The 11,362-nt window shown below is 41.2% G+C and overlaps 1 protein-coding gene across 1 annotated transcript in view; it reads right to left on the reverse strand.

Annotated features, from left to right (window-relative positions):
• Positions 1–11,362, reverse strand: part of RBKS (ribokinase) — a 58,697-nt gene that overhangs the window by 35,809 nt on the left and 11,526 nt on the right. Inside the window, exons 4-5 of the mRNA XM_023511842.1 lie at positions 9,038–9,129; positions 2,095–2,283 (exon numbers count right to left, since the gene is read on the reverse strand). Coding sequence (XP_023367610.1) covers positions 2,095–2,283; positions 9,038–9,129 — 281 coding nt within the window. The remainder of the gene's footprint in view (positions 1–2,094; positions 2,284–9,037; positions 9,130–11,362) is intronic.

Below are 11,362 nucleotides of genomic sequence, written 5' to 3' on the forward strand. Positions count from 1 at the left end.
TCTTTGGCCTCAGCCTCCCAAGTAGCTGGGACTACAACGCCCAGCTATTTTTTGGTTGCAGTTGCCATTGTTGTTTGGCGGGCCGGGCTGGATTCGAACCCACCAGCTCAGGTGTAAGTGGCTGGTGCCTTAGCCACTTGAGCCACAGGCACCGAGCCATCCCTGAAGTTTATGTACTTTTCTAGTCACTTTTTCTGAATTCTTTTTTTTGCAACAGGGTCTCTCTCTCAAGCTCCTGGGCTCAGGCGACCGTCTGCCTCAGTCTACAGACGTGTGCCACCACACTTGGCTAATTTTTGTATTTGTTTGCAGAGATGGAGTCTTAAGTTATTCTTCTACTCTGGCCTCCCAAAGTGGTACAATTACAGGTGTGGTACCTGGCGAGCTCTTGAATTAATTACTGTAACAATAAATAAATAACTTTATTTCTCTAGCTTTAAGAGTAGGATGTACCTTTTTTCTAACCTATTTCTTTTCCTTTCTACTCTGTACCATGACTTATCTACTTAACACACTTGTCCTTAACACAGTACCTTACATAAAAAATGTCTGTGGTTTTTGGCTGGGGCTAGGCTTGACCTCTACCACCTCCGGCATATGGGGTCAGCGCCCTACTCCTTTGAGCCACAGGTGCCACCCTAAAAAATGTCTATGGACAGACCTTGTTTTGAACCCCCTGCTCTGTTACTGGCAATGCGAGCCTGAGCAAGTTTCTTCAGTAACATGAGGATTATAATAGTACCTGCCTCCTATAATTGTTGTAAAGATTACATGAGTTTGGTGAAAGAGACATAGCAAGCATGCAGTAATGTTAGCTATTACTATTTGTTGGCTAAAAGAATGAACTCTGGTAACCAGTGCTCCTTGCCATCCATTCCACATGAGAAGCTTGTAAGATGTGACTACCTGTTTACTGTCTAGAATCTAAGCCCCACGAGGGCAGAGACTTTGTCTTGTTCATTACTATCTCCCTAGCACCTAGCATACAACTGGCACACATTCAATAAATACCTGTTTATTAAAAGAATGAATAAATGAATAAACATATGTAAAACAGGTATAATTTTACTAATATTCTGATTTTAAGGATGAGGATGGGGCTCAAAGAAGTTAAATTCGTTGCACAAAGTCCCACAGTGAGTTAGAGAGGGATTAAGAAACAGTCCTCTTGCCTGATTGTTTGTTCTCTTCTTTTTTTTTTTTTGGACAGAGCCTCAAGCTGTCCCCCTGGGTAGAGTGCCGTGGCATTACAGCTTACAGCAACCTCCAACTCCTGGGCTCAAGCGAGTTTCCTGCCTCAGCCTCCCAAGTAGCTGGGACTACAGGCACCCGCCACAACGCCCGGCTATTTTTTGGTTGCAGCCATCATTGTTGTTTGGCGGGTCCGGGCTGGGGATTCGAACTCGCCACCTTAGGTGTATGTGGCTGGTGCCTTAGCCGCTTGAGCCACAGGCGCCGAGCCTGTTTGTTCTCTTCTAACGTATCACCTCCGATCAGGAGGGTTCACCCCACAGCCCACAGGCCACATGCAGATTATCTAAGGACTGTTTTGCTTATCTGTGGTGTTGGATATTGTGAAAAGTATGCACAGACCTTTTCTTTTGCTCCTTAGCTTTTTTTTTTTTGGAGATAGAGTTTCATTATGTTGCCCTCGGTAGAGTGCCATGGTGTCACAGCTCATAGCAACCTCAAACTCTTGGGCTTAAGCGATTCTTTGGCCTCAGCCTCCCAAGTAGCTGGGACTACAGGTGCCCACCACAATGCCCGGCTATTTTTGTTGTTGTTGTTGTTGTAGTTGTCATTATTGTTTGGCAGGCCCAGGCTGGGTTTGAACCCGCCAGCCCCAGTGTATGTGGATGGTGCCCTAGCCGCTGAGCTACAGGTGCTGAGCCTGCGCTTTACGTTAGTGTTTGTATATTTAATGTGTGGCCTAAGACAACTCTCATTCTTTCAATGTATGGCAAAGAAAAAAGGTTGGACCCCTCTGTGACATAGGCCTTTATCTCATCCAAATATTTAGGTGCAGTGTCTAATTAGATTACTAAATAATGATTTTCAAAGGTGTAAAAATGATTCTTAAATTTTAAAACCTACCGTGGTATCCACAGCCTTGACTTTCTCGGTAGGAATGTGCTTGGGGACAGGTTCTGTCTGTGAGAGCATCACACATCCTTCAGCTCCTAAGGTGATGATTACCACCTGGCAGCCCCTTTCCAGGAGCACTGAGGCAGCCTCTCCAGCATCCGCAGGGCTGCCCACCATGTGGCCGGTTAAAATCTCAGCCTGAAGCACACAAAAGTGAAAAGACACAGCGATGAAAATAAGTAACCTGGATGCACTTCCAGATTGTATTTATTTTTTGGAAAATGTCTCCCTTTTCTTTTTGGTTCTTTTAAGAACTAATCAATAGGCTCAGGGCCTGTGGCTCAAGCGGCTAAGGCGCCAGCCATATATACCTAAGGTGGCAGGTTCGAATCCCCAGCCCGGGCCCGCCAAACAACAATGATGGCTGCAACCAAAAAATGGCCAGGCGTTGCGGTGGGCGCCTGTAGTCCTAGCTACTTGGGAGGCTGAGGCAGGAGACTCGCTTGAGCCCAGGAGTTGGAGGTTGCTGTGAGCGTGATGCCATGGCACTCTACCCAGGGGGATAGCTTGAGGCTCCGTCTCAAAAAAAAAAAGAACTGATTAATAGGAATCCTGATGGATATTGGCACAGGAAAAGAAATAAAACACAGCAATAACAATGACAACGAAAACTAGCTATAAAAGACATTCTTGGGGCAACTGGGGAACTCTGAATATGGCTTGGATATCAGATGATACTATGGAATTACTGATAATCTTCTTAGGTGTGATGACAATGGTATTGTGGTTCCTCCTAGGAGAGGTACCCTGAAGTATTTAGGGTAGGGTGACCAGATTCTAACATCTGTAAGGCGGGACAACATGGCGGGGGGCGGGGACGGCGCTGGGCAGAGCCTGACAACAAGGCAAACTTTGATAAGCAGTTCTCAATAATCACTTCTCAGCAATTATTTATTATAGTTTAACATTATAAAATTAACAAAAATAATATAAAACTCATATTCTGGCGAAATAGCCCTATGGCGGCCGAAAACCGTATATTCCCTTCTTGTTCTCCAGCCCGTTCGTGCATTCTTTCCAAAAATCAGGACTTTTTTAAAACACCGCGGGACGCAGGACAAACTGTTGAAAAGCAGGACTGTCCCGCCAAAATCGGGACGTCTGGTCACCCTAATTTAGGGGTGAGGTATCATACTATCTGTAGTTTACTCTTAACAAAAACAAAATCTATTTGCTTTTACTTAGTTTTTAACAAAAACAAAAAAATACATACAGGGAAGGAGAGAAGCAAATATAACAAAAAGTTAACTATTTAGGGGGAAGGTGGGGTGTTCACTGTATTGCTTTTTCAACTGTCCTGGACATATGATAATTTTCATAATGAAGAGTTAGGGGGAACAAAGAGAATTCTACAAAAGAAAAGAAAGGAACATTACGGAGGAGGAAGGACAGGGCCATTGCCAATGATTTTGGTATAAATTGCACCTATAAATTTTAGCACCTAATTCTCCCAGGCCTCTCTTGGGCTACACGGCCTTTCTCACATTGCTATTGATAGTTGTAGCTTTCCATGATTTCAGGCTACTCATTTCCTTTGTTTTTGACAGAGAAAATGGAAGCAGTACATGAGAGGCATTGTTATGTAGCAGAAAAAGCAATGTAGTGGCATTCAGGAGACTTCTCCTATTCACTAATTCTGTGCCTTCTCCAAATCACTTACAATTTGTAAAATGAGGGGAGGCCAACAGAATCAGTACCTCTCTCCCAGAATATAAAAAGATCTTTTGCTGGAGTAGGGCTCTAACCCTGCTCCCTTGACTCCCAGGAAACTCCTGCATCTCTATGGTTCTGAGATAGGCAGTCCAAAAATCACTGGACTAGATAAGTTATATGATACTTTTTGATCAAAAAATGTGTAACTAAATTTTGTCTTTTCTGCATGACACTTTAACCATGTGCTATCTCTTCCTAAGAATGGTTCTAGGCCTTCTGGTGTTTGTCCTTGAAGTTAACCCTTTCTGTTGTGTATAAATCATACCACAAGTGCCTACTCACTCCAGGCTTCTGCTTTCCCAAAATGCACAGGCTTCACAACCCTGACCACATGCCCTTCTTGCCATCTCTTGCACAGACCCTATCAGTCTGAACTGGTTATACTGTGTAGCCACTGTTTTTTTTTTTTCTTTTTTTTAAAATAAGTTTTGCATTGATCTTCATTACTGGGATCACCTATGTCTGTTGAGTTGAATGGTCTATTTTCAGAAACACTAATTTGTGTCTTCTAAAAACCTTTTAAAAATTTTCCTTTTTTTTTTTAAAGACAAAGTCTCGCTGTTGCCCTCGGGTTGAGTGCCGTGGCATCATCAAGGCTCACAGTAACCTTAAACTCTTGGGCTCAAGTGATCCTAATGCCTCAGCCTCCAGAGTAGCTGAGACTACAGGTGTCTGCCACAATGCCCAGCTAATTTTTCTATTTTTAGTAGAGACAGGTTTCAATCATGCTCAGGCTGCTTTCAAACTCCTGAGCTCAATCAATCCACTTGCCTTGGCCTCCCAGAGTGCTAGTATTATAGGCATGAACCACTGCACCCAGCTTAAAAATATTCTTTACTATAAAAATCTTTAACGTAAACAAATGCAACAAACATCGACATACCAACCATCCACCTTTACTAAGTCTTAACATTTTACCTTATTTGCTTCAGATATTTTTTCTTAAAATAAGTTAAATGATATCTTCCCTCTATATTATTAAGCAATGTGCTTTTTCTCTTAACATTATGTATTTCATGTTGGTATAAGTATCTCTCTTTCTTTCCTTATAAAAAACCATACAGTATACTGCAAATACACTAGAGTTTAAATAAAATCTATTTTCCTTTTAGTGGACACTTAGGTTTTATCCATTTTCCTCTTTGGCAAGCAATGAAGTACTCAATATTCTTATCAATTATATGGAACCTGTCTTTTTTCCTCTGGCTTTTAAAAAATATTTTTGTCTTTATCTTTGAATTTAAACAGTTTGACTAAAATGTATGTAAGCACAGAGTTATATTTATCTTATATGAGTTTTTGTAATATTTTGACCTGAGGGCCCATGGCTTTTTTCAAATCTAGAAAACATCTAGCAGTTTTTCCTCTAATATTGATACTCTCTTCAGTTCCCTCCATTTCCTTCTTTCACTCCAGTTTGAGGTATTGAAGGCTCTCAAGCTTTCTCTAAAATTTCCTTTACCATCTGTGCTCCTTTCGAGGTGATTTGGGTTTTCTAACTTTAGGTAAATTGGTAAAAATCCTCTTTCAATTTACTAATTCTTCATACCAATCTCATGTTTATTTTTCCAATGAGTGATTTTTAAAAAAAGTTTAATGACTGGGCAGCGCCTGTGGCTCAGTGAGTAGGGCACCAGCCCCATATACCAAGGGTGGCTGGTTCGAACCCAGCCCTGGCCAATCTGCAACAAAAAAATAGCCGGGCTCGCTTGGTACCTGTGGCTCAAGTGGCTAAGGTGTCAGCCACATACATCTAAGGTGGTGGGTTCAAATCCAGCCTGGGCCCACCAAACAACAATGATGGATACAACCAAAAAAAAAAAAAATAGCCTGGCGTTGTGGCGGGCGCCTGTGGTCCCAGCTACCTGGGGAGCTGAGGCAGGAGACTCGCTTGAGCCCAGGAGTTGGAGGTTGCTATAAGCTGTGATGCCACGGCACTCTACCCAGGGGGATAGCTTGAGGCTCTGTCCCAAAAAAAAAAAAAAAAAGGAAAAAAATAGCCGGGCATTGTGGCGGGCACCCGTAGCCCCAGCTACTTGTGATGCTGCGGCAAGAGAATCGCCTAAGTCCAAGAGCTGGAGGTTGCTGTGAGCTGTAACAGCACAGCTCTCTACTGAGGGTGACAAAGTAAGACTCTGTCTCTAAAAAAAGTTTAATGACTATTTGCATTTTCAAGATTTCTAATTGGTTGTATCTCATATTCATATAATGTTGGTTCAGTTTTGTTTTTCTTTCATAATTTCTTCTTCGTTAATGAATGCTAATTATAATCATACTTATTTTAGAGTCTTTCCTCATTGTTTTATTATTTGAGTTTCATCTTGGGTGAATTCCTCTTTAGATTGTTGATTTTGTTGGGCAAGTTCTGTCACATCATGTTCCTTGTTTGCAGGCTTGCCTGGCTCACTCTGAATTGGAAAGTCTTCCCACTGCAGCTCCCACCTGGCTTATTCCTGCCTTTCTGGCGGTTGTGTAGTTGCATCCACCAGGCACGTGAGGGTCTGTAAACCAGAGCCAGGTTATATTGGCAACATGGAGTGCTTGTTCTGCTGTTATGGGGTATTGCCAATCCAGTCACTAAGCAGTGGTTGGCCTGGCTTATTTCCTGCTGTTTCCATCCTCCTATCTCTTCATGTTGGGAGCCTTTACTATGTTGTAGACTCAGGCAGCAGGGGTAGCAGATTCCTCTGCCTGTTATTGTCAGCAGGGGACCACAGCCCAGCATGTATGGTTTCTAACAGTGGGCCCTATTCTAGTCTCCTGTGAGTGGCACACTCTAGTGCCCATGACCCATACAAGGCAAATTTCCTACCACCTCTGCCCACTTCTGAGGCTGGTGAACAGCATTTCAAGGGCTCATGCACTGTGAGGCTGTTCCATTTTGGTCTGTGGAGTTATGTGTCTTATTTTTGAGCTTGTGAGTATCTTTCATTGTCTCTTTTTATATTTATTTATCAATGGTTTGTGTTTAGAATATAGAGAGTATCATGAGTATTAATTTACATTACTATCATGATTTGAATTCATCCATAAGAACATTAAGTTTTTCTTTTCTTTTCTTTTCTTTTTTGAGATAGAGTCTCACTTTGTTGCCCTTGGTAGAATGGTGCGGCGTCACAGCTCACAGTAACCTCAAACTCTTGGGATCAAGGGAATCTCTTGGCTTAGCCTCCCAAGTACCTGACACTACAGGCGCCTACCACAACACCCAGCTATTTTTAGTGACAGGTTCTAGAGTGCTAGGATTACAGACATGAGCCACTGCACCTGGCCAACATTAAGTTTTTCATGTTTTTCTTTTTTCCATTAAGTTTTTGAGACTGATTTCCTTAAAGACTAGAGCTCATCCATTTGTTCATGCATTCACTTATTTAATAAGCATTTACTAGGTGCCAACTATGTACAGGCACATTTTAGCAGGTATTATTTTCCAAAGGCAACTATTATGTCATATAGTATATACTACTTTTTTTTTTTTTTTTTTAGTATATACTATTTTTACACTGTGAAATGACAATGTTCTATTGGGAGGTGGGGTACCAGGGTGGAACTTCTTGCTTCAATCAAAAAGGGGCAGACGTGATGCTGTGTGACTTCTGAAGCTAAGTCATAAAACCTAACATAGCTTCCACCTGGCGTTCTCTGTTGGAATGCTGGATTGTGGAACCCAGATACCATGTTGTGAGGAAACCTAGGTCACAAGTAGAGGCCATGTGTAAGTATCCTACCCAACAGACCTACTATGCCCTAAGTCAACAGCCAGCATCAACAGTAAACCCTGTCAGTGAAGAAGACTTCAGATGGTTCTAGGCCTCAGCCTTTGAGTCTTCCTACTGAAGCTCCAGGCATTGCAGAACAGAGTAGAGCAGAGTCAAGCCTTGTTGTGCCTGTCTGAATTTCTGATGCACAGAAACCACTAGTAACAATAAATAATTATTGTTATTATAGGCCACTACATTTTGGGGGTAATTTATGATGCAGCAATAGATAACTATATACACAGAGATAGCCACTGGGGGTAGAACAGTGAATAAGATGTCTCTGTCCTCATGGAACTTGCAATTTAATGGAGAAGCCAGAAGAAATGATTAATTTGAGCTGTGATGAATATTTGAGGAATAGAGTGCTCTTTAAGTAACTAACAGGGAAATTTAAGCCAGTGTGGCAGTTGAGGGTGATCTAACCCCTTATTGTGAAATGGTCACTGTTTCTCACAATTCCTTTTTCCTAACATGGTGGTTGCTCAGAAATATTGCATAACTTAATTGTGATTAAAATTAGTTTCCTTGTAGCAGTCTTCTGTCTTGTTTCCTCTGTGTTCTAAGAGTTAAAATTATCAAGAAAGCAGGTCAAGAAATCCTAGAAATCTTCATCCCTTAAAACAAATGGAAAATGGCCTATTGTGGTTCATTAATTAGTTTCTCTGCATGTTATATTCACCAGTGTGTATACTTGTGTCATAATTATGGGAGCAAGCTCTGGTCTAAAGCTGTCTGGCTCATAAAAAGAGAGAAATATTGGCATTTTCTTCCCAAAAATGCTTGAGTGGTACAAGATCAACATGTTGATAGATATTTTGTGCAGAGGCATGTATTAGGACACTCAGATGGACTGAGATATGCCTTTAATGGAGAGGCCACCAAGGTCTTTTCCATGGTCAGTGAAGAACCTACATCTGTCCACCAAGGCTGTCATAGGACTGTCACTATAGGAAGTAGCAAATGCTCCAGGGCTTGTATACTAATTAGGATTGCCAAATTAAAAAACTTAAATTTAAGTTTGGACTTGAGATGAACAGTAAATAATTTTATAGTGTAAGTATATTAGGTATATTATTCATTATCTATCTCAAATTCAAATTTAACTGGGCGTCCTGTATTTTAATTTGCTAAACCTGGTGACTTTGCTATTAATTAGTCTACAGAATATGAAATAATTAGAAAAGAAAAGACCAATAATGTGAGGGCAGGGAAGAGACAAAAATAACTGAGGTTTGATATGTGCCAGATTATGGGGGTGACTCAGTAACACATCCCAGTACAATGAAAAATCTGTTTTCACTGAGCCTAAGAATTCACATGTCATCAGATTGATGTGGTTAGTTCTGCCTCTCTGCTTTATCCACTTGCGTAAAAGTCCTTCACGTTCTCACAGAATGACCAAAGTGATTCATCCTTACCTCACTTTCATTGCAGCAGAACACATCTGAGAGGGTGTAGAACTGAGGATCCAGGTCAGCAATGGCAGGAGCTGGGTTGAACAATGTTTTCACTACAAAGGAATGGAAAAAGGGTTCAGTGCTTATCAGTTTTAACATGGTGCAGTTCCAGACATTCAGTAGGGGAAATCTCCAGTGCGACCATTGTTGTTCTCGTTGGATTAACTATCCACTTAGTTATAGATGTAGAAAAGTCTATAATCTCAATCTCCATGATGGCCTAGCCTTCTTATTTTCATATTTTTCTACTTTTTACTTTACGAGATTTCAGCTTCCAGGGCAGGCATCGGTATTTACAACCAAGGTGATTACAGAGTTAAGCCAAGGGAACAAGAACAGTAAAAAAGGTAAAAATGTTGTGGCAAGAAAGGTCATGTATGAATATGAACAAACAGGCTGGCGAACATTTTTGTGGGTTACTTAAGTGCTTAGCTGGAAGGCTAGTTCATGAATCCATTCGCTAGGGAAGAAAAAAAGAGATGACAGAAAAGAGACAATAAAGACTTCAAACATTTCCAGATAAGAATAATAAGTAGGAAGCTCGTGTAAATAGCTAAATTTTGTACCCCCATATATGTCTCCCAAATATGTCATAATTATTCCTGCAAACATAAACATGTGCATAAAAGCTTATAAATTCTTGGCTTCTATGAGCAATCTGGGAACATAAAGAAAGATTGAGAGAAGAAATTCCATACAGGCTGAGTGCCAACTCAGACTAAAAGACTAGACTATACGAGAAGGATGAAAGGAGATCGCAGAAATAGAGAAATGACACTGTCACAGCCATTTTTCAGAAAGAGGAAAGTGAGGCTCAGAGAAATGAGATCATATGTTTAAGGTCATATACTGGGAGGCAGTTGAGCGGGGCCCCTACCCAGGGTCCTCTGCTTTAAGTGCAGGATCTGTTCCTTTCTAAAAGAGTGACCTCTCCACGCCAAGACTCTGTCCATGGCAACACATGCCCCAAATCCCCATTCAGAATATTGTAAAACAACTTTTGGAGTGGAACTTTGTAAATATGTGTGTGTGTGTGTGTGTGTATTTTTTTGAAAATTACATTCATAGGAAGATCCCTCTTTGTCAAAACACTTATTCACTAGACTACTCAATCAGATTGGTTGATCTTTTTCTCTTCCCACTTGACTGTGGATCCACAGGGTAAAATTCTCCAGCTGCAGTTCTCAGAGACTTGCAGAACAGCGGTTTGCAAACTTGGTTGCGCATCATCGTCACCAGAGAGCTTGTTTAAATGCTTGATTTCTGGGCTCTACTTCCAACCCCCTGAGTTAGAATCTCTGGGGGGTAAGACCAGGGCTCTGCACATTCACAAGTTCTCCAGGTGGCTCCAATGTGGATCCATTCCACATTCTTGGGAAGAAGCTAATCAGCTGGTGGCTAATGAAAACTGTCCCCGCTCAGCCTGGTGAGGCTATCTAGTCTACTTCTGTACCTTCCTTGGTCTCACTTAACATTTTGGCTCAGTCAGTGGGTCTTGTCCAGTGTAGGCTACTGCTCTTCCCAGAATAGTGTTTTTTTTGAATCTAGAATGTCCACCTACAGAAATTCTCTGGTATATTTTTGGCTGTTCAGATTTTTGTACAAGGTATTGTGCAGCTTAAATTAGAAAACGGATGTAAAGCCCAGTGTAAACTGTAAAGTGTGGAACAAATGTGAAAGATTATTACTGTTATTATATTGTCCTTTACACACAGCCAGACACCCGCGCTGTCCACCCATCTCTTCTGCTTCCGCTGGAGTTTGTAGCCTGGCAACAGGCTCTTTCATTGGTTCTTCCACTTCTGCAAGGTCTCACAGATGTCAATTATGCATAAAGGCCCTCACTGCTCACACTTGTTTTTAGGTTTTCAGATCAATATATTGTTTCTGATTTTTCTTAGGAATTAAACTGAAACACTACTCACTGCTCACCTAATGTGATCCTCAAATCTGCATTCATCAGCATTTGAGCACAGGTTAGAGTAAGCTATCAGTACGGAGCAAGAGTAGAGCCATTCTTACAAAAGTTCTATTTTTTCTCAAAAGATTTCTGATCCTGCAATTCCTTTTCTAAACTGATGCTACAGAAATCCACAGCATGCAAAGCTGATATATAGTGACTTTCATGCAGCTCTGTGTGTAAGAGAAAAACAAAGAAATCTACAAATCTATCAAAGGGGATTGGTTAAAAAAATCAAATGCATGTCTGATATAAAACTCTATAGCTGTTAAAAAGAATGAAGTAGGTCTCTGTTTTTTTTTTTTTTTTTTTTTGAGACAGGAGCC

This window comes from Otolemur garnettii, unplaced genomic scaffold (genome assembly GCF_000181295.1).
Source record: "Otolemur garnettii isolate 467f Iridium unplaced genomic scaffold, OtoGar3 scaffold00022, whole genome shotgun sequence".
Lineage (NCBI taxonomy): Eukaryota > Metazoa > Chordata > Mammalia > Primates > Galagidae > Otolemur > Otolemur garnettii.